At 35.1% G+C, this 20,962-nt stretch overlaps 1 protein-coding gene across 3 annotated transcripts in view; it reads left to right on the top strand.

The window, feature by feature from the left end:
• The window catches only part of AP3B1 (adaptor related protein complex 3 subunit beta 1), a 146,338-nt gene extending 125,683 nt beyond the window's left edge, over positions 1-20,655 (top strand). For 2 of the 3 annotated variants that reach the window (XM_072359002.1, XM_072359001.1), the window contains exons 25-27: positions 2,863-2,960; positions 8,123-8,261; positions 19,938-20,655. In XM_072359002.1, the coding sequence (XP_072215103.1) occupies positions 2,863-2,960; positions 8,123-8,261; positions 19,938-20,091 (391 nt within the window). In that variant the 3' untranslated portion in view covers positions 20,092-20,655. Of the gene's footprint in view, positions 1-2,862; positions 2,961-4,047; positions 4,085-8,122; positions 8,262-19,937 lie in introns of all 3 variants that reach the window. The other variant, XR_011905958.1, reaches the window with a different exon arrangement.
• Positions 20,656-20,962: the final 307 nt, after the last annotated feature.

Genomic DNA, 20,962 nt, shown 5'->3' on the forward strand with positions numbered 1-20,962 from the left:
CCAGATGATTTCAAGAGGCTTCTCCCAACATAAATTACAGAACTATGAAATGACTTTCATTAAATGAGACATGACTGCTTCTCTAATATAAAGATGTAATAAAAGAGTTGCAGATCAATAAATAAAATCTCTATATTTATTTTGTAGAATGTGTTATAGAAACTATTAAAAGGCTGAAAAGTAAATTTTCTGTGACCTATTCTGAAATCAAAGAAGTGCAAAGTAAACTAGATGTTGGCTAAAGTTACATGAAAAACAAAGTGTTTTTAAAGGATAACCAGCAATCATTTTCTGCCTGCAGACTATGAATAGCCCACTGTATTAACTAATATGAATTAACTTGTAATCACTATGGGAAAGGAAATGGCTTGCTTTTTAGCAGCAAATGTAGTGAGTGGACCATTTAAAATCCAAGCAATGCTCATGCATTCCCTGTTTGTGTGAATAGGTTGCTATAACCATTTCAGAGTGAGCTAATTACAGAAGTTACAATTCAAGTTTATGTACAGATGGCATGTCCAGACAACATAGGGCATAAATCGTTGCTGTACAGAATTGTTATTTTGCTTTATGCTGACTTTATTTAACATACATATTGCTTAAATATGAGGTATAGTACTGGCGGGAGAAATGAACAATACTAACTAAAGTGTCATTAAAACTTTTAGTACTGTGGTAAGCAATATAGGTGTATTTAAACAGTAAAAAATAGGGGGTAGCTGATGAAAGAACCGTCCTTCAGCTTTTCACCTACTGGAATTCTTGATCAGTTCAAAAAAATAAATAAATTCAAGAAACTTTTATTTTGCAATTCACTTAATCTCACCAGCAAATCAACCTATCCCTGATCTTTTAATGTGTTAAAGACTTTAGAGATGGATGACATTTAAGAAATGCAGGAGAAAAAAATATGAACATTTCTTAGCAAAGCTACTTTTTAAAGAACCATTTAATAAGAGATTCTTTGTAAAAGGAATAATACCTAGATTTCAAGGGGTTGTTGCACTGTATGCTTACTGAATAATAATTATCAGTCAACAAAATGCTGAATTTTATTTGAAAAGCTCATATTGAGACTGCATGCATAAGCATAATTATAACCTATCAGAAGATAGGAAATGAATGTGTTAGTAGCAATACATTTGCTTGTGAATTTGGGTAACTGTGGTAAGTATTAAAGTTTAAGTAATTTAGTAATAGGACCATGAAATGTTTTCCAGTCTTCGAGTGGCTTATCTTGCATCTCTAGAAGGATGAGGGAACACAACACATGTTTTCTGTATTAATTGCCTAGTGTACCATCAGTCCGTTCTATTCCAAAATTTTAAAGTTGGGCAGTTATTTTTAAAAGGAAAAAAAACAGTAACGTGTTAGAACTTAATTTAAGTACTGTCGATCAAACCTATTTTCCATTCTAATGATTGTATCATTATATTTAAGTAGGGTATGTGAGGCATATCAGCAATCGATATATATTGACCATATAGTACAACAGCAAAATAAAAGGTACTCTTTTCCAAAAATTTCTCATGCTTCTAAGCTATAATAAAGATTCTCACTGAATATGCTGATCCTGAATTGCTAGCTGAATTCTGTAAGGCTATAGTCAGTCAAACATTGCAAAGTTTCTGTGGACTTTGAAAACTCCAGTACAGAATAGTTGGAGGCTTACAGAACTGAATGGGTGTGGAGAGCAATTTCACAATAGAGACCTCTGGGTCCATCCTGTCCAGCCGCTGCTTAAGCAGGGACATCCAAAGCAGACTATCCAGGACCAAGTCCAGGTAGCTTTTGAAGACCTCCAATGATCACCAAAGATGGTCCAGAACCTTAATGAAGATGTTAAACAGGACTGGTCCCAGTACTGACCCCTAGGGTACTTTCTTATTACTGGCCTCCAACTAGACTTTATACCAGTGATCTCTACTTTCTAGGCCCTGATGTTCAGCCAGTTTTTGGTCCACTTCACTGGACTGCTTATCCAGCCCACACTTTAACAACTTCTCTATGAGGATCTTAAAGGGAACAGCCTCAAAGGCCTTAAATAAGTCCAGGAAGACAATAAGCACTGTTCTCTCCTCATGCATGACTTCCCCTTGCTGGCTCCATACTGACAGCTCCTCATGATTTTCTTCTTCATATGCCTGGAAATAGTTTCCAGGATGAGCTGTTCCATCACCTTCCCAGGGACTGAGGTGGAGTAGCTGGGAGTGACATTTGCCTTCCTCCAGTCCTCAGGCACTTCTCTCAGTTTCCATGACTGAGCTAAGATTATAGAGTGGCCTTGCAATCACATTTGCTAGATATGTGAGCACTTGTGGCTGTATCACGGCTCATGGATGCCCTAAGGATAGTAATTTTTATTTTTTAACTCTCTCCCAGTGTGCCTTTAAGTCAGCCATTCCACTGTGTTTGTATACAGATAGATATGGGAAATGTTACAAACTCAAAATGATTTTTTTTCCACTCCCAATTGTTATGATTTTGACATTTTGAACCATAATAGCACCTTTAGCCTTTGCTCAAATTAGTCCTGTTTCTGGGACAGCAGTTGCTAACAACAGAATTCATGAACAGAATTGCATAATTTTGCAAGGATATAGTTTATATAGATCGAAAATTAACTATAATGTAAATGAAAATTACCAATTCAGAAATATGGAAATATGCATTCTGAGTTAATACTACCTTTGTACTGGAGAATGTGGATCAACTTTACTCATGTAAGAAATTAGCAGACTTTGGGTTTAGCGGGGTAAAAATCAACAGGTAGCTTTTATACTGTTTACAGATTTCATAGCTGATATGTATAAATCTATTTTGAAGCACTTCATTGATTCTCTGTAATTTCTCTTTTCCCAGCACCAAGGATGATCATTTCAATGTTAACATTCAGCCCCCTGTTGGAGAACTGCTTTTGCCTGTCACTATGTCAGAGAAAGACTTTAAGAAGGAGCAAGGTGAGAAATACTGTTTTAGAAGCTTCAGTAAATGTATTTGGATGAGAAGAGGTTGTATGTGGCTTTCAATTTCCAAGTGCACAGCAAGTGCTTCCAGTGTAGCTGCTTGTGTTAGTCTCTATTAGTATTCAGTCTGATACTAATGATTTAATTTAAAAATATCTTTAAAAGGACATGCAGTGCTATTTGACAGGTGTTCAGTGTGCCTTTAAAAACACAGATAACACCCTTCACCCTGAAACAGTCTTTTGGCTTAGCATTTTGTCTTCTGCCATGAAATATATTGTTTCCTGCTAGCAGTAAAGCAGAAAGTCGGAATTCAGGCTTCCAGAAGTTAATCGAATATATATTGATACTGTTGTATGTATTTACTAGTCTTTTTTCCAAGGCTACTCTTAAATATAATTATTGTACTTGTTCTTCACTTACTTGAAATTTTCATATTTTTCCTTTAAGCACTTCATATAAAAAGAATATTCTTGTCTTCTATATACTTGAGCAGAAATTATTTTAACATTGTATCTTTAAAGAATAAGTTTTTTCTCCTAGTCCAAACGGGAACCTCCGTGAGCGCTCAATGATAACTCAAATTATGCTTTACAAAATAATTGGAGAACAGTGTAGTTAGGTAGGAGAGTGGGAGTTAAGTGGAACATTCCGTACTACTACCCTTAAGTTAAATGTAGTTCCTGGACATTTTAAAATATAAATAATTGCATTTTGGATGCATTCAAATGCAACAGTGTTTACTCATTCATCTATCTCAGTGTATGGGATTTACATGTGTAAATCTTTCTACACTGAGATAAGAATATACCCCTGGGATCCTGTCTCATTGCTGTGTAAGGCTCAGAAACTCAGTATATGCATCAAGCAGTCGAAAACACCAATAGTAAGTCTGTGTATTAATAATGATTGCTTTAGATCATTTCTTGTGTTTGCATTTTTGAATGATTAAGAAAGTAGTTTAAATATTGCCTAGATCATTTTCAGTTAAGCTTACTGTTGCAATGAAAAGTTAGGGTTGTGCTTTGTTTTCTTAACCCATTTATACTTATCTGCTGTTCTTACCCTTTGCTTGCTAAAGCCTGCCTCTCTGCTTTATACCTGCTCAGCAACCCAAGGTGAGTGATTGAATGAGGCTGTCGCACATTTATTTTAAACCGTTCCCTTCTAAAATTTGTAGTTGTGATTGTAGGGAAAGAAAAGCAGGTTACTGCAGTCTTTTCCCCATGTTTTTATATTTGCTCGCTTTGAGATACTTGGATAGAGTTTTTGTACATTTTGCTGTGACTGAGGGCTTTTTTTCCTCCTGACTGGCCATACAGAACCATGAGCACATAGAAGAAGTGTACTTTGAGAATAGCTGCGTTCCTCTGTGGAGTTGTTGCCAAAATTCCTTTTTCTTCTGCCATTTTACTTCTATGGTTGTTGATTATTTGTCTGAATAAATCTGGCAGCTGTTTGCTATGTTTAATAGAGCAGAAAGGCTACTCTGAATAAAGCTATTTGAAAATTTGTTTATATGAAGTATTTGTAAATCCATGAAGGTCTCTTGGCATTTCTGCATTGCTCTCTCTGTCTCCATGAATTCATTCTTTGATGCAGGACTTGATGCTGGCAAATTTACCACAGGTTTAAAAACCCTTTGCAGTTGCTGGCTTTTGTTTTGTTTTGTTTTGTTTTTGTTATAGATATCAGCTGTTTCAGAACATTTCTAGTAATAGAGGTCTCCATTCCAAATTTTACCTAAGTATTTATTACAGGTATCTAGGAACAGCTAGCATTTGAAGAGAATTGCCGCGTGCTCTTGCTAAATGAAAAATCTGAATTGCAGTAATAAATGCAGGGCATTTCAGAAGTTAGTATGTGTTATTCTATTTTGCGTTTAACTTCCATGTGTCTATATTCTCCAAATTAATCTGATTTATAAACTTGTTTTTTTGCTTATCATGCTTTCATTTATTTGTTTGTTTATTTATTTATTTATTGTCTTTTTTGACATGAGATGTTTCGAGTCTCATAATAGGAAATGCCTGATTTTATTTGCGACCAAAACAAGTAGGGGGAAAATAAAACAGTAAAGGAATGAGGAGAATATTAGAAATGCAAGACTGTACTGGGGGAGAATGAGAGCGTGCACAGGTTTTAAGGATTTTTACATCAAAGTTGTGTGTGTAATCTAATTAGAATGCTAAAGAGAAATGCCCAGCATTATACTGAAACATAGAAGACAATTCATTCCTTTACATCTTTACTCAATTACGCTATGCTGTTTTGCATTGTCTGTTACATCCGTGTTTTTTTCATTTTATTCCTGATGACATAAGGATTGGGAAATGGGCAGGTTATTTAATATTCATAGCTGTGAAGTCTATCTAGTGGTAGCAGCAAATCTCAAAAGCTGTATTTGTGCGCATGCTGTGCATGGTGTGTTTAGCCTTACTTAAACCACGTTGCCTTTCCTCTCCTGAACCTGGGGTCCTCCTGTGAGGTAATGCCCCAGAGCTGATGCTAATGTCATGTTTTGACAATTCAGAAGCAGTGGGTAAAGATAGTATTGTTAAAATACTTTTTACCTCTTTGGTTAAATATTTTTTACTTCAGGCCTGAGGGTTTCATATCCTATCACACCACATCCTCCAGAAAAGCTGGGCTTTTTTAGCAGGAATTCAGTAGAAATCAGACATGTGCTGCTGGGATCTCTGTATCCAAATTTTGACCAATCTGCTTTTGTAAATATCAATAGAAAAAATCCTCAGGGGCTTGATTCAGAATAGGACTAATCTGGTAGCAAACATACCTTGTTGTCTGCCAATATAACTTTTCCAATTTTATTTCCTTTTACCATTAGAAATATGTGGTTATTTCAGTTTATCAGTTAGCTAAACCAGATCAATGGCTGCTCTCTGACTTGAGTTTCCTTAGCTTCTAATGTTTCTTGCAGTGTTAGATGTGGTATGTGATTGTTATAAATGGGGATTAGTTAGAATTATTATGACAGTGATTTCAAAACAGCCATGTAAAACTACTTCAAGCATAAGGATTTCCACCCACGCTGCTTACTGACATGTTTTAAAATAATTCTGTTGATTGTTTTCAGGAAGTGCATACGTGTATGTACTTCAAGGGAAGAAAAAAAAAAAAAAAAGAAAAAAAGAGATAAAGAAACTTGGTTGAGTAAACAAATTGTTTTGATAATTTTATTAAAATTTATGCATCCAACTTGTCTTCCTAAGAAGCAAGATGCTAATTCTTTAAATGGTTGGACATTCTGGCCCTTGACTACCACAAGCAATCATATTTGATGCCCCTTAATTAGAGCACCCTTTTTTCTTTCCAGGTTCTTTTCCACCTCAGCAATCGAGACAATACATTTGCTTACCATGCTGCTCTCCTAAGTGTTCTTTTGCATGTAAATTAATCTTGATTCAGTTTACACTGTCATGCTGAGTGGTACAAATTGCCTATAACAATAAAACAGCATGAGTTAAAAATAAAGGGGGGTGGAAAGGCAGATTGAATGTGTGCCTTACTTGATAGGATGTTACTTTGCTTTATGCCAATACATTAGTCGACGATAATGAATCTTCTGTTCTGAAAAGCATGGTTTAGTTGATTTTTTTAATTTTACTTCAATGGAGCAGTACCTTGTCTTTTATAGAACAAGTTAGACAAACCATTAATGACAAGAGTGTTAAGGTTAAATATGAAGCAATGCATTCACTTCTCTGAGTGCTATCCATCTTTCCATTTACAGGAGGTTGACAAAAGTACTGGCTTTGTACAACATTTCCTTTAATTACATGCTGCGGGAAACAGGCTTTTAACATAAACATAGTTGCATTCATTTATTCAGCATTTGCTCTTCAATAGAGCTTAATGGAGAAGGTTTAAATCCTAAATGAGTACACACATCTCTCAGCAGTGTTATGTCAGTCCCCGTGCTCTGCTTAAAAGCAGTTCTAGTCTGCGTATGTATTTTTTAAAGCTTTTGCCTAATAGTGAAGTTAAACAATTTGAAACAGAATGTACCATTCCCAAGATAAAGCTGATTTTTATAGAAGTTGCATGCTTATTTTTGTTCCCTTCAAATGCAGATCACGTTAAAAAATATCCCATTATTTACTCATAAGCTGTTCTATTTTTACTTTGATACTTCTTATTTTGTAACAGCAGCTAATGCTCATTCTAGTGCATTAAAATGTTGGATTTATTTTTTTAATTGCTATACTCAGCATCTTTGTGACATTTGCTGTGGGTTTGAACTGTCTGTACAGCCCTAAAATTTTAGGCTTTTGAGAGTTTTGCATTGTTTCTATTATTAATGTTATTTTTTATTTCAGGTACATTATAGGTTTTCCAAAAGTACAAACAAACACTATTGTTTGTGTTTTCAGCTTCTGAACATAATGTAAAAAAACACACAGAGTGCCACGGTGTAGTTCCTGTTGGATTTTCATCAACATGAGTGTCCCACAAATTAAGAGAAAATGTTGGATTGTTGTTGTTGTTAAAATGATTTTGAACAACATTTCTTTCTTTACTTTTTTTTGTCATATGCCTTGATTTAATCTTGATATTTCTGTTTCATTTATAGTAATATGAAAATTATTTTAGTCAAATAGTTGATTGTGAAAAAAGAGAAGCACTAACTGAATTTCCCAGTTTCTAACACAGTAACTTTATCTTTGTGTACTAAATTGATCTGGTGATTACTGTCTAAATTTTAAGCTTATTTTTAGCAATTTGATATTAAATTATAGTTATGTACCATGATTTTATGATTGAAAGATTAGTAGGTGTCTTTATATTGCCTTAGATAAGCTGGACTTTTCTAAAACAGTCTTACCCAGTATTTCATTCATGTGTTTACATTCTTTTTGTATGTTATGCTTTTTGAGAAATAGATCCATCCTGATTTCACAGTTGCATTAGTAAACACGTATGATTATCAAGTTACTAATATGTTTTTTTCTAGTAATGTGGCCTGTTGAATAATACATTAAACTGATGTAATTATGTGATTTCAAATAAAATTGTTTTCTCAATGTATTATTTATTTTTTAATGCATGTTTTTGTTTGTTTAGAAATCTCTTCTTGTTTTGGTCTTATGTACACAAATCTTAAAGGATTTGTAATGAAATATGTAATGTTTCAGGGATGCTGACAGGAATGAATGAGACATCTGCTACCATAGATCTTGCTCCACAGAACTCCACTAGTCATGTAATAATTGAGAGACTAATGAAGGCAGCAAACCTGGGTGTAGTCCCTTCTGGTCAAGACAAAATACACAGGTAAGAATACATGTAATTTGCAGTAAGATTATTTTTTACTATGAATTTCCATTGGTTCAAAATTCAGCATTTTCTAATATTAGGAAAAAATTTATTGTTGGTGCTTTTAACAAATATGGTGTACAACTTGGGTTGTGACATAGAATCCTAGCCAGATATTAACTTGAATACTTGTCAACTATTTATTTGAATGCATATGGTACGTTCGGTATCTAGACCTTACTGAACAAAGCTTGGTAGAGCTGTCCATTTCTTCATTTTGTTTCAAATAGAAAAGATGGCCTTTTCAAAACACAATACTTTTAGTAATGTCTATGTGTTTTTCTGACTTCTGTTTCTGTTTCCAAAAGTAGCCTTATCTGGATATATCTGGATATATCATCTGAGAGAAGAAGCTTGATTTTTTTCCACATTAATTTTTTTTTTACCTTTAATATCTAACAACATAAATTACATTATTATTCTATTTTTAGTAAGATGAAGATTGTTTAAAGTACCAGTTGAACATATATTGGACATTTTCTTCTCCTTCCTGTATATGTGCAAGAAAAAACATAATTTTCATCAGCCAAGAAAGTCAATGGCTTTATCTAATTCCAGTTCAGCCCACTTTATCAAAAAGCACTGGTACAAAATGTAAGTCGAATCAATATGGCTATTTGTTAATCATAGCTTGTAATGTGACTGACTGAAAATATTTAGTCCAGTGAATCTGTATGGCTTGTCACCTGTGACAAGAGCAAACAAGAAAATTGCTATGTATGGAAAACTGAGTAGACAGAAATAATAACAGCAAGACATCACTGGAAGCTGTTACCTTAGCCTCCTGAATTTTGCTATTTAAATAAAAGCAATGTATCTCCTCATCAAGAACAATCTTTTTCTTTGAAATTTTGCTGGCTTAGGTGACTGTTTGGAATGTTTATGTAGCCTACACAGCTCAAATTAGCTGATATTTCTCTTCTTTGGATTTAGTCTTTTTTGCATCACTGGGCATTTATATTGCATTGCATTAACATTAACCCAGCTGGATTTTCCTATGCATTTGATACGGTCAATGATAAGATTCTGTTTCACCATAAAAACATGGTACAGCTAGTGCGATTGTACTGAAATGATTGTCACTATTGACACCTGCTCCTCCGTGAAAGTGTCCTCATTTGTTGCATCCCTCAGGGATCTATGCAGTCTGCATTCTCAATATCAATTCAAAGACTAGGTGAGAGTGTCAATCAAGGGAGACTAAAGTCTCTGTAGTATACAGGTGTTCTCCATCTTTACCCTACCCATCACATGACGCTTTGTCCATAAGTATGGATTGTTTTGTGACCAAGTCTCAAAAAGACTACCTAAAATAATAGTTCAATATGTAACTCAACCACAGGTTTCCTGATTGAAGTTTCTGATTTGTTCTTGCTTTCTCTGGGTTTTTATAAAAAGGAGGAAGTTTTTCACAAAGAGAGCCAGCAACTCAATTGAAGATTTACTTCCTTTTGGGTACACTCCTTCAGAGACAGTGGTTGAAGATGTGTTATTTTAGGGATGATGTATACAGAACACTTTAGAGCATCCTAAAATTTGCAGTGTTTGCTGAAGTGTTCTTTTCATTTGGAATAGAATATATTCAGACTACCAAAAAAGTTACAGACTAATTAGCATTTATAACGTCCAGCAGGGAGAAAAGACATGTATATAACAACTTAAATACCTGCTAGAAGTTACCAGAAGTGATGGGTGTTTAGAGGACAGTCTGCCATTTGTTTCACTGTAAGCAAAGTTGACAAATACTGTGTAGTTACAGTTGCAGCTGTGGAAATGAGAATAATAACTGTGATGAACCTATTCATCTATTAAAGACTGCTGTGTTATCATTAATGAATCTAGACTTAGATAAATAAATATCTGAGATTATTATTCTTAGATATTATAATTCTTCATTAATGAATACTATCAAATCTCTAAAAGAAAATATTAATATATATATACATATATATATAAGAAATATATATATTTAATTTAAATCAACTCTATCATTATAGTTAACAAAACTAGAATCTATTGTTGCAGAATGTCATAAACGTAAGAAGTGTGGTGTGACTTGGTTTTACAACACATACAGCATTTCAAGATGATAAAATAAGCAGTCACCTTTACCTTGACAAAGCAGAAATGAATATGATAAAAACTAGCATTAAGTTTTTTTCTTCTTCTGTGTTAGTATTGCCATTGTCCTCTTCATTTAATTGCAAGTAGTATTTGGGAAGAAAAAAATTGTATACAACAACTTGTTTCATCATGCTATTCTGTGAGGAGCAGTTTCATTCATTTCTTGGAAATGCTTAGTACATACCCCTTCACATAGGAAAAGCAGTACTATTTTTAACCTGACATTGTTGTCCTGCACTGTGCAGCCTGAATTGCACTAACCTCTCAGTTGGTCATTCCCAACTTGAGTATTATTACTTAATGACTGCTAACATCAAGAAATGTTTATTGACTGGTAATGAAATACATTCATTCAAAATGCAGTAGTATAGTTTAATACAAGCCTATCTAATGAGCAGGAACAGGTGTGTATTTCTTGGTGTGGGTTTTTTTTTTTTTTTTTGTCTGAGTATATTTGCACTGATGATAAAGATGTTGTCATGTTGGTGGGACCCAGTTACTTCTCTTTATATTCATAGCCCTATTTAGGATTGCATTTTTGCACCAAAATCACTAAGACAACTACAGTGAAGGTTTGAAAATAAATATTTGCAACAAATATCAAGAGAATAACATGCACTCACCAATGAAAAATGAAGTAAATGTAAAGCTGTCAAACATTGTACATATAACAGGGTAGCAACGCTTTCTAACATGCTTTTTTGCTCTCTTTACCTTATGGCTACTGATTTTTATCATTAGGAGAAAATAATAATTTAACTGTTGCTGAATGTAGATCCAAATGCCAGATAATACAGTTGACTGTATTTTAGACTGTATTTTCTGACCTGTTCTACTTACTGAAAGCTAAATCAGAAAAAAAAAATCCTAGATAATAATCAGCTAATATCAGAACATGAATGTGCACATTCGCATTCACATTTTTTGCAAAATAAATGTGTTATACCATTTTACTTGCCTAAATATGGTAACCCATGTCTAAAGTGAATTTATACAATCTGATAGGCCTCTGGGCCTAGGAAAGCTGCATATGGTGCACTCTCATGTTCTTCACAGGATTTGACTGTTTTATGTATTGTTCTTTCTAGCTTTGGTCTCAAGGGGAAACACTGTTTCAGTATTAAGACTGTTATTAAAGACAAAAATCTGAAATGAGCTTAAAGATGGGATTTTTTAAAGCTTATATAGTCATTTCCATCTTCTGAGAACTACTGTTTGTTAATTATTTGAAAAGGTGAAGGATGGAAATAGATTGAAGAGCACACAGAAAACTGACCAAATGATTTCAAAAATTATCTGAAAATAACCAAAGCTTTCACACTTGTGATCCATCTCTGGGCATAATTTGAATATCTACAAGCAAAGACACTGAAAGAAAAGTATTTTTTTCCTACAGGGAATCAAATCAGTATGAACAACCCCAAATGCATTTAAGTATGTCTGCTGTTTGTATTCAGTGTGGAAAGTCTGACAGGTATTTTTCTGTCTTCGAGATAAGATAACTGAGCGTATTTATTCCCTCGAAGCTGATTCTTCTGAGGGCCAGCCCTTCAAAGCTATGTCTCTTGTTGGGCAATAATACTCAATGCTGTATATAAATTCTATGCTGTTCTATTTCAAAGTGTTACGAGACAAAGACTTCATTGAAGTCAAAATTTTCCTTTTAACTAAAACAAGACTTATTTAGCGAGAGAGATCCTAATGTTACTCTCAATATCTGTTGCTTATTCCATCTCAGATGAATATTCTAAGAGTTCCTCAGGTGTCTTTCTGCTTTCTTCATTTTCAGCTTCATAACCTCCCACCAGGGCAGGTTTTTTTCACTTTGATTGTAGAAGACAGCAGATGATAGAATGAAAGGAAGAGCTGCAGAATTTACTTACCACTAGATTGTTCTTCCAGTCCTCTTGAAAGCATCAAAATACTGTCTACTATTTATTTAAGGCCCTCTGGATGAAGGAAAGGTGTCTCAGGGTTCTTTGACTTAGAAAGAAAATAATGGAAACATTATAGTGCAAAACATTACCACCACCTCTGAACTATGGCAGAAAAGTTTTCATGTGTTAGCAGTAGGGTATACCAGAAAAGCTCTTTCAGAGCTGGAATCACACTTATGTTTATACTAGTGAGATTCCATGGGTGTCAGAAAAGGTATTTAATGGTATGAAGAACAGGGCCTTCTTGAACTATTTTCCTCTCCACCTTTCACTCTCTGAAGCATTTACTATGACATGCACTGTGCTTTAGTATATTTTTCCCCCCAGCGAAATGGCAAATTTTGCACTTGAAATACAAAATGATGCAGTGTGGAGCATATTTTCCACAGTTTTCATTCCTGAAGATTTTACTTGTGCATTACCTAATCAGTCGGTGAGACAAAAGTCTAAACTCATCGGAGTAGATACAAAGAACAGATTACAGTTAACCTCAACCAACTTAATGGTCCATTGAACTAACCTGGTGCTGCTGTTGTATTTTGAAAGAAATCCACAATTAGTATCAGGAAATTGCCAGGTTAGAAAACAAGCATGGTATCATCTACTTACCTTTATTCTGCAGGTCATAGCTTTAACCTTCTTGTGAATAAGTATTTAACAGATGTTAACATATTTTCCATCTGGAGTTGGGAGATTTGCACTCTTTTAGCTAAACCAAAAACATACTTTGGAAATCATATGATAGTAAGCATGTTGCAATGGATATGCATTGAAAACATGAAGAACATAAATGCAACTAGACACAGTATTGAAACTTGCATGAAATACTGAAAGAAAAAAGAAAAAGAAGGAAAGAAAGAAAGAAGGAGAGAGGGAAGGAAGTGAAAAAGGAGGAAAGATGTTGATCCAAGGATCAACACTTGTTTTGCAGTAGCTTTTATTCCCCACCCCATGCATCAGACTGGCGGTCTGGTTGTATTCACCCTTTTTTATCATTTTGCAACCTGTCATGTCCCATTTAGGTTATATTGGCAGACTGAATCTCAAAGGAAAGAGGGTTTTGTTTACAGACAATTTTGATTATCAGAGAATGGCTTGCTTAGTAATGTTATCATTCCCACGCCTTTTTATCCAACAACACTTAATTTGGGGAGAAAAGGTGTGCGACTGTGCATATGTGTAGGTGTGTGTGTGTACTGAACACACCTCTTTTGAAAAGAGTCCACTTGGAAAATCTTTGTTTATGTCATCTTCCAGTTTATACTAACTTGGAAGAGTTCTCAGAAAGTTCCCAAGTCCCATCAGCCTACCATGGTTAAAAACTGTTGGTGTGTGTGTCATACAGGACGGACTACCACCCATTTATTGAAGGATAAACATAATCTAGACATTAATGAGAAACAGATATAAATTGATTATATTTACTCCATTTGGATCCAAATGTATGCTCTCAAAGGCTGGCAAATAAGTCCTACAAGCCCAGAGAGACATTTTTAAAGACCCTTTTTAATGTTTGTGAATGCAGAATAGTTTTCTAACATTTCTTACTAAGTATTTGACCTGTTTGAGGGCTCAGATGACATTAAATGTACCTCTGGAAATAGTCCCTTTGAAACAGTTATGTTCTGCTTCCATAGCTTTTTAGCTGTTGGGCCTCGTCATCTTTTTCTACTCTTCAAGAGAGCTGTAACAAGTGGCGAAGTAAATAACCTTGCAACCTTAATTTTGCTTCCTAATTTCTTTAGTAGGGATTAAATAAAGGGCTAAATGCTCTAGGCAGAAGAGTTTTTCTGCAAGCTCTGTAGGTGACAGAATTCTAAATGTAGTGGTGTATCCCTGTCCACAGATATTTCAGCTCTCCTTGCAGACAGAAGTTGTAAACTTTTAACAATTTTTAACTTTACTGTAGAATGCCAGATTAAAAAAGTAAAAATAAAAGTAGAGCCTGTTAGAGATCCAGCTAGTGAAAGCCTTTCTGGTTAGCTGCTACTCCTAGGGAAATATTTTATTCCTAGTTTCATAGAAAAATGGGATTTTTAAAGATGAATGTACTCATTTTGCAGTTTGTACTGTATATTTCTTAATCAAATCCTAGTACTCCGAGATATGACATTTTCTCACTGATGATAACATGGCCCTGCATGTACTAATACAGTTTAACATATGACAATTTTGATTAACTGGTACAAAACACTTGTTAAGGATTAAGTCTTCCTACAACATCATTAAAAGGCATTTTAAATATGTTACTACACATAAGGAACTAGTGTGGGAATTGCAGAATTTAAAAATAAGAATTTGAGCTCAATTTTGAAAGCATGTGAATGAGTTACTTTGGATATGAAGTTAATCAAAATGGATTGTTCCAGCCTAGTTTGTCTGCTGTCCACTAGAGGACAGCACTGCTTTTGTATCAGAATACTGTAGAGTGGAAAATATGTGCAGCATTTTCTTTGAACAGCAAACAGGAACCCACTGAGTCATGTGTTTAAGTAGAAAACATGTAATACCTGAACTAAATGAATGGAAGAACATCTTTGATTTGAAAGATCTTTGAGCAGGTTTGACATTTTAATGTGTTTCTCTAAGGTGAATTATTTTCTTTGAATCACCTAATTTTTTACAAGTGAAAATTTATAGCTTGTTTTAAAAGAGGACCATATGTAATTCTCATATTCACCATATTAAACTCTTGACTATTTAAGAAATATTAAAAGAACAGAATAGGTGTGGAAAAAAACAGACGAAAATTAGAGTATTCTATGTGAGGAGTAGATATAGTGATTCTAGTTTTCTGCTTTATGAAGTTTTGGAAAGGATATATAAATACATCCAAGTAAAAAATGCTGAGGTGTTTGAACTAAGAGAAAATAATGGGAAAGATCATGCAGCATCTTTGAACATGTAGAATACTGGTCTGTACAGGACAGCAAGTTCTGAGTACTTGTGCGGATTCATGCACTGTTGTTAGAAATGCAGTGAGCTGCTCACTGTTTACAGAGGACAAGCTCAAAATCTTTTGCAATAAAAAATACATCCACAATAAAACTAAATGATAAAAATACCATGCAGAATTGAATGTAATTTATTTCACAGTTTTACAGTTAAACACCAAAATAGTTAATATAGAAAACAAGTTACATCATGGTAATGAATTAGGTATGTTGAACAATTTGTTTCAAGAGAAATGTTAAAACAGCATTAACTGGTATGGAAAAGAAGTAAAGCACCCCAAAATATCATTATATTACATTATAACCAGTGTTAAGCAAGTTTATTTCTGAGAGGTTAAAATCACCAAGGTAAGAAAAAGATGTTTCTTTTTGTGAGTATGCTTCTGCTGCTTTGTTCCATTAAGCTTACTGCTTCCCCAGATCAAAATTAGTAGTATTGTACAGTAATGCTATTCCATATACTTATTTCATGTTTAGTGCATATTCTGAGAACCAATACATGTAGGCCAATTTTAAGATAAAATGCTGAAGATGACAGCTAACTGAAACTGTTTTTTATGTCCATGTGATACATTGGAATTTGCATTATAGTTATTAATTCTTACATTTATAAATTGAAGTCTAACTCACCATAGTACTTTTGTTTGTTTGTTTCAATCTATTAATTGCATAACTTGATTACATGTTTCTGAACTTTGGACTAATTATTTGTCTACAGCTTGGGCAGAGCACTGCATCTTGTGATCGTCTTTCTTACTAATAGGATTCTGTCTGCTTCAGCAGGCAATAATTGAAGGCTTAATGTGCAGGATTAAAAAAAAAAAAAAAGTTTTAGCCTCCATGGGCCATTGTCGCTGTATCTGGTAAGCGATAAAACTGAAAAAGAAGAAAATTTAGTTTAAATAGAGGAATCAAAGCTGAAAAAGAGTGCCTGACAGGAGAGAGCATGTGCCTTAGTGCTGCTGACTTATGTGTCACAAACCCTGCTCTGTTGTGAACAAATATCCAGATAGCGTTCTGCTGTAAATTCACTTTTTCAAATGCTGAATTTTAAAGGTTAGATTTTTAGAATGAGTTACTCTGTTGCTCTCTATTCCTCAGCTTGAAATTTTCATTATCTTTCCAAGTGAAAATGCCTCTCTTGCATATTGCAGCTTCTTTCAGCAAATAAAGGAAAAATACCATCGCTAGCCCTTAGTAGGGCTGGCATTTGGTAAATGCTGTCGCACTGTATTTCTGATACTCAGTTGTTTTTTTTCCTCTATTAGGTTTTCAGACTAATTATAAATAAAATATCCTTATAGGACCGCCACTTAAAAAAATAATAATAATAAATAAAATTGTATTTTCACAACCAGGAATGTATTTGATTTTTAACTGTTGAAAGACTGAATGACTTTGTAAAAATACACAGTGCTTTACTGATGCTCATTTAGAATATGATGTATTTTCATAGCTTCTGACAGATACCATATTTCTGCAAATCTGTGAACTACTCCTGTCTTTGGCCATGCCACATAACCTCAGAATATTCACCGTTCTTTTTAAAGAACCATATATATCTTTGGGAAAACTTAGAACATGCAGATATCTGCGGTGTAACAGAAACAACCATCTGAAATATTTGCTTCTGTTTTCTGAATGCTCCTCTCACTTACCTTGTGGGTTTCTTATCATTTTGTTTGTTTTTTATGATCACTGCTCTGTCCTTACTTTTGTTTGTTGCACAAATGACAACTTCTCTGGAAATTTTGGAATTTTAGAGAAATTTGCTCTACTAACAACCAGTGTACAAGTCAGATTTTAATGTTTGACAGTGCAGTTTCCAAGGCTTCAGTCAGAGTTTGAAGTCTAATTGTTAATATCTTTTAAAATATTTTGATTCAAATTCTTATCTTTAAGGCAGCATCAACTTTCACAAAGAGTAAAAATAATTACTGGCCTCATGGGAAAATAAAAGGCTGTTCCACAGCTTCTCACAAAGAATAAATACCTGCTAAACAAAGTGATTAATTTTTGCTGCTGAGAGAGGTTTTTAATAGCTTTCTGGTCTAACTATTTGGTTGGGCAGAGCACGCGTATCATAAAATTCACATTGTCTTGTAAGTGTAAGCATATATGATGTAATAACCTGCACCTGTTTTAAAAATCAGATTCCACCCAAATGGTTACATGACAGAGCTTGTAAAACATCCGAATAAATAGCAAATCAGTTTTGCTGATTAAGTATTGTAACCAAAAGTCAACAGGCTTCATCCTCAATAACTGAGTTTGTTTCAAGAATCAAATCAACTTCCTATAGTTGGTTTCAGAAACCTCTTCCCCATTTTAAGGAACAGATTTCAGTTTCCAAAGGTCAGAAGCAGCAGTGAGCCCATTCTGTTGTGGTTCTCCTACATGTCCTTTTCTTTGGTGAATAGGTGTTATCTCGTTCTGTTCCTTTTTTTTTTTTTGCTAAGTGACTCCAGATCACTGATCATGTATACAATGTTAGCCAATGCTAGCTAAGCGTACTAACATTTTGTGTAGAGTTATCCATATTTCAGGCCCTTCACGCCTTGCGAACTCACATTTATTGATGTGTTCTTTGCAGAGGTATGGAAAGGTAATACTGATCCCTATTAGATTTTGCAAATGCACTTGTGAAGATATTGGCACCAGACTCATCTCTGGTGCTCTGCTCTCTCCCAGCTTTCTCAGAACACTGACTTCATTTCACTTACTGGTTTTAATAAAAGGGGTAAAATCAGGCCTTGGGGCTATGCAACACAGCAGGAGCACCAGCTACCAACCCTTCTATGTGCGTACTCAGACATAATCCGCTCTGGGTTGTCCCAGAACACAACTGTTAAGTAAATAAAGTGACTAATAAGACTATTGTTTATGTAATTATTCCGCTGTCAAAATCAACAAGAGAAACAGCGATCCTTTACATTGCAGTGCAAGTAGACAAAATCACTGATATAAGTAGCTAAGTAGTTAATTTTTATAGTAGTGATGTTGTTTCAGAATCTCCTATTATAGGGAGACGTCTTTGAATGTATCTATAATCCGGACAAAAGAAATAGATTGACCTGTGATGGGTGACATTAGAGAAGTGCCCCCATGTTTCCTTAATTAGTATAATGTGTTATGAGATTTTGATATGCTTAGTTTAAAAAGAAAAAAAGGCAGAAATTACTTCTCGTTTAAAGAGAACCTGCTTCCTGCTTAAGTGGCTAATATTTTAATTAAGTCTGGAGTGAAGTTTTTTGAGTATCTCCTGATAAACTCCCTCCTTTATGTTGATGGTAATTAAACAGATCCCTAAGGGCCCGAGCAGGCGCTTTGCGAGGCCCCTGCTAATTGTCAGACATGAGACACTGACCAGTTGGTTTGCTCTTGAATAGCCGACAGCGTGCTGTCAGCCTAGCAGTTTTATTTTTCTGCATTGTGCGCTGTTGTCAGGGCTAACTGGGTCCTTTTGTGGCTGAAGATGTCGCGCAAATTGAGGCAGATGGCTCTGGTTCAGACACGTGTCCTTCAGCGGGAGGAGATTGGCCCTGCAAAGTGGGGTCAGGCTGGGTCGCGGACCTGCTCCTCACTTGTTCGGAGTTTCCAAAAGCCCATGTGCAGAAACTTGGTTGTTGTCAAGTAACCAGCAACAACAACAACAGCAACAAAAGCAGAAAAGCATGGTGTGCTCCTTGTGGGATATGGAGGACGAGGCTACTGCCATCCTCATCCTTCCTGTCTCTTGGGCCATGCTGTGCATGCAGAATGAATTAACAGGATTGACAGAAGTTCATTGTGCCTAAAATGGCTTTTCAGTCCATTGTAGTGCTTAAAAGGATAGTTTTGCTTTTAATTCCATGTAATTATTGGATTCCTCATGTCTTGGAATTCAGTAATGGTGCATTAGTCCTAAATTTTATTTATCTGGATAATTTTGTTGTTGTTGTTTGCTTTGTAGGACAAGAAAATAGAGAACTGTTGATGATGTTTCTGTGATAAATATTCTGGAGATTAAACACAGTCACTGACGAAAAGATGCGGTATCTTGCCGTTATCGTTATTTGAGAGGATGGTGTTGGATGTTTATGAGTTTGAGTATTTTTAGCCTGAATTAATTTCTGAGGTGGCAGGAGGGTGTGCTTTTCTGAAATCACAGCAGTGTAGCTTTTACTGCATTGAGTGTCATTGGGTTTTCTTTGCGGCACCAAATGATGTTTACCCATGAAAATCTCCTTCGATCTGAATTTGGACCAACCATAGATACTAAAATGGTTCCTGAGAACTGTACAGAAGGCGAAGTTTCAGAATGCAAATAATAATTTTTATTTAATAGATTTTGTTATTTGTATTATTAAATTGAGAGCTTTGCACAGTCCCTTGTTGGTTTTTTTGTTTTGTTTTGTTTTTTCCCTTGGAATACTAAAATATTTGCACTACAGTGAAGAAGTTTTCTGTAGAATTTGTGGTTTTATGGTGTGTTCTCTGAAATTAACTAATGAAATTGGAGCCATTTTGGTAATACATGAGCTTGCTTAACTGTTGCAGAAAAAGCATTTGTAGTCTTTAGCCTTAAGGTTCACAGTGATTTCTTTTTTCTTTTTTTTTTTCCCTTCCATCCACTCCAGATTTGCAGCGAAGACTGTGCACAGTGGGTCACTGATGCTAGTCACAGTGGAGCTGAAGGAGAGCTCTACAGCACAGCTCATCATAAATACTGAGAAAACTGTGATTGGTTCTGTTCTGCTGCGGGAACTGAAGCCTGTCCTGTCCCAGGGGTAACCTGCTTACATCTGGACTTCAGAATCTGGCACACAACAAAAGTGCCTGGCATCCACTACTGCTGCCTTTCATTTATAATAATAGCCCTTCCATCTGGCAGTGGGGGGAAGAATACACTCTTGACATTCTTCTGCTTTAGAATGCTAGTGTATGCAAGTCGTCTCCTTTTTTTTCTGCTTGCTAACCAAAGAACATATATTTTACTGTCAGTTATCTGCATTCTTAAATGCATTTCCCATTTGTTCTATCTGAGTACTTTCCTCACTTTCCACCCCCCTCCCTTTTCCCACTGTAGTGGACAAATATTAGATAATGAAGTTGAAGGGAAATCACAGTGCTTAAGAATCATGTTAAAAAAAGCAGATAGATAGGTTCCAGCAACATATGCAACAATTACATGTGCACTTCAGAGAAGCACACACTTGTACAACAGATACAGGAAAATCGTTTGCTATCTGAAAATCCTTCTGCACCTGAACTCGTGTAGTAAGAATATTGTTCCCACTTGATGTGATTTTCTGAAATATTTCTGTTGAGCTGCCAATAAAGTAGTGCTTTGAGCAGAAACTGCCTCTTTCTTGTTTTGTTAGAGAACCTGTGATCATCAGTAATGTATACAACTGGGCAATTTGGAGTAAATATTAACAAGATTGGATCATATATATGCATTAGGAAACTCTTTGTGAAAGTTGACATTGTTTATGCTTCAATTTTAATTGTCTGATGCGCGGACTCAGAGGTGAACGATCCAAATTGTTTATTACAAGTTCTCACATCAGTTATATACCTTCACAAGTTTTCTAGCTTTCCCATTCACCTCTACATGTTAGCAGAGCATCCCACAAACACTCTTCAACCTTTCATGTGGGCG

The sequence above is a fragment of the Excalfactoria chinensis genome, chromosome Z (genome assembly GCF_039878825.1).
Source record: "Excalfactoria chinensis isolate bCotChi1 chromosome Z, bCotChi1.hap2, whole genome shotgun sequence".
Taxonomy (NCBI): Eukaryota; Metazoa; Chordata; class Aves; order Galliformes; family Phasianidae; genus Excalfactoria; species Excalfactoria chinensis.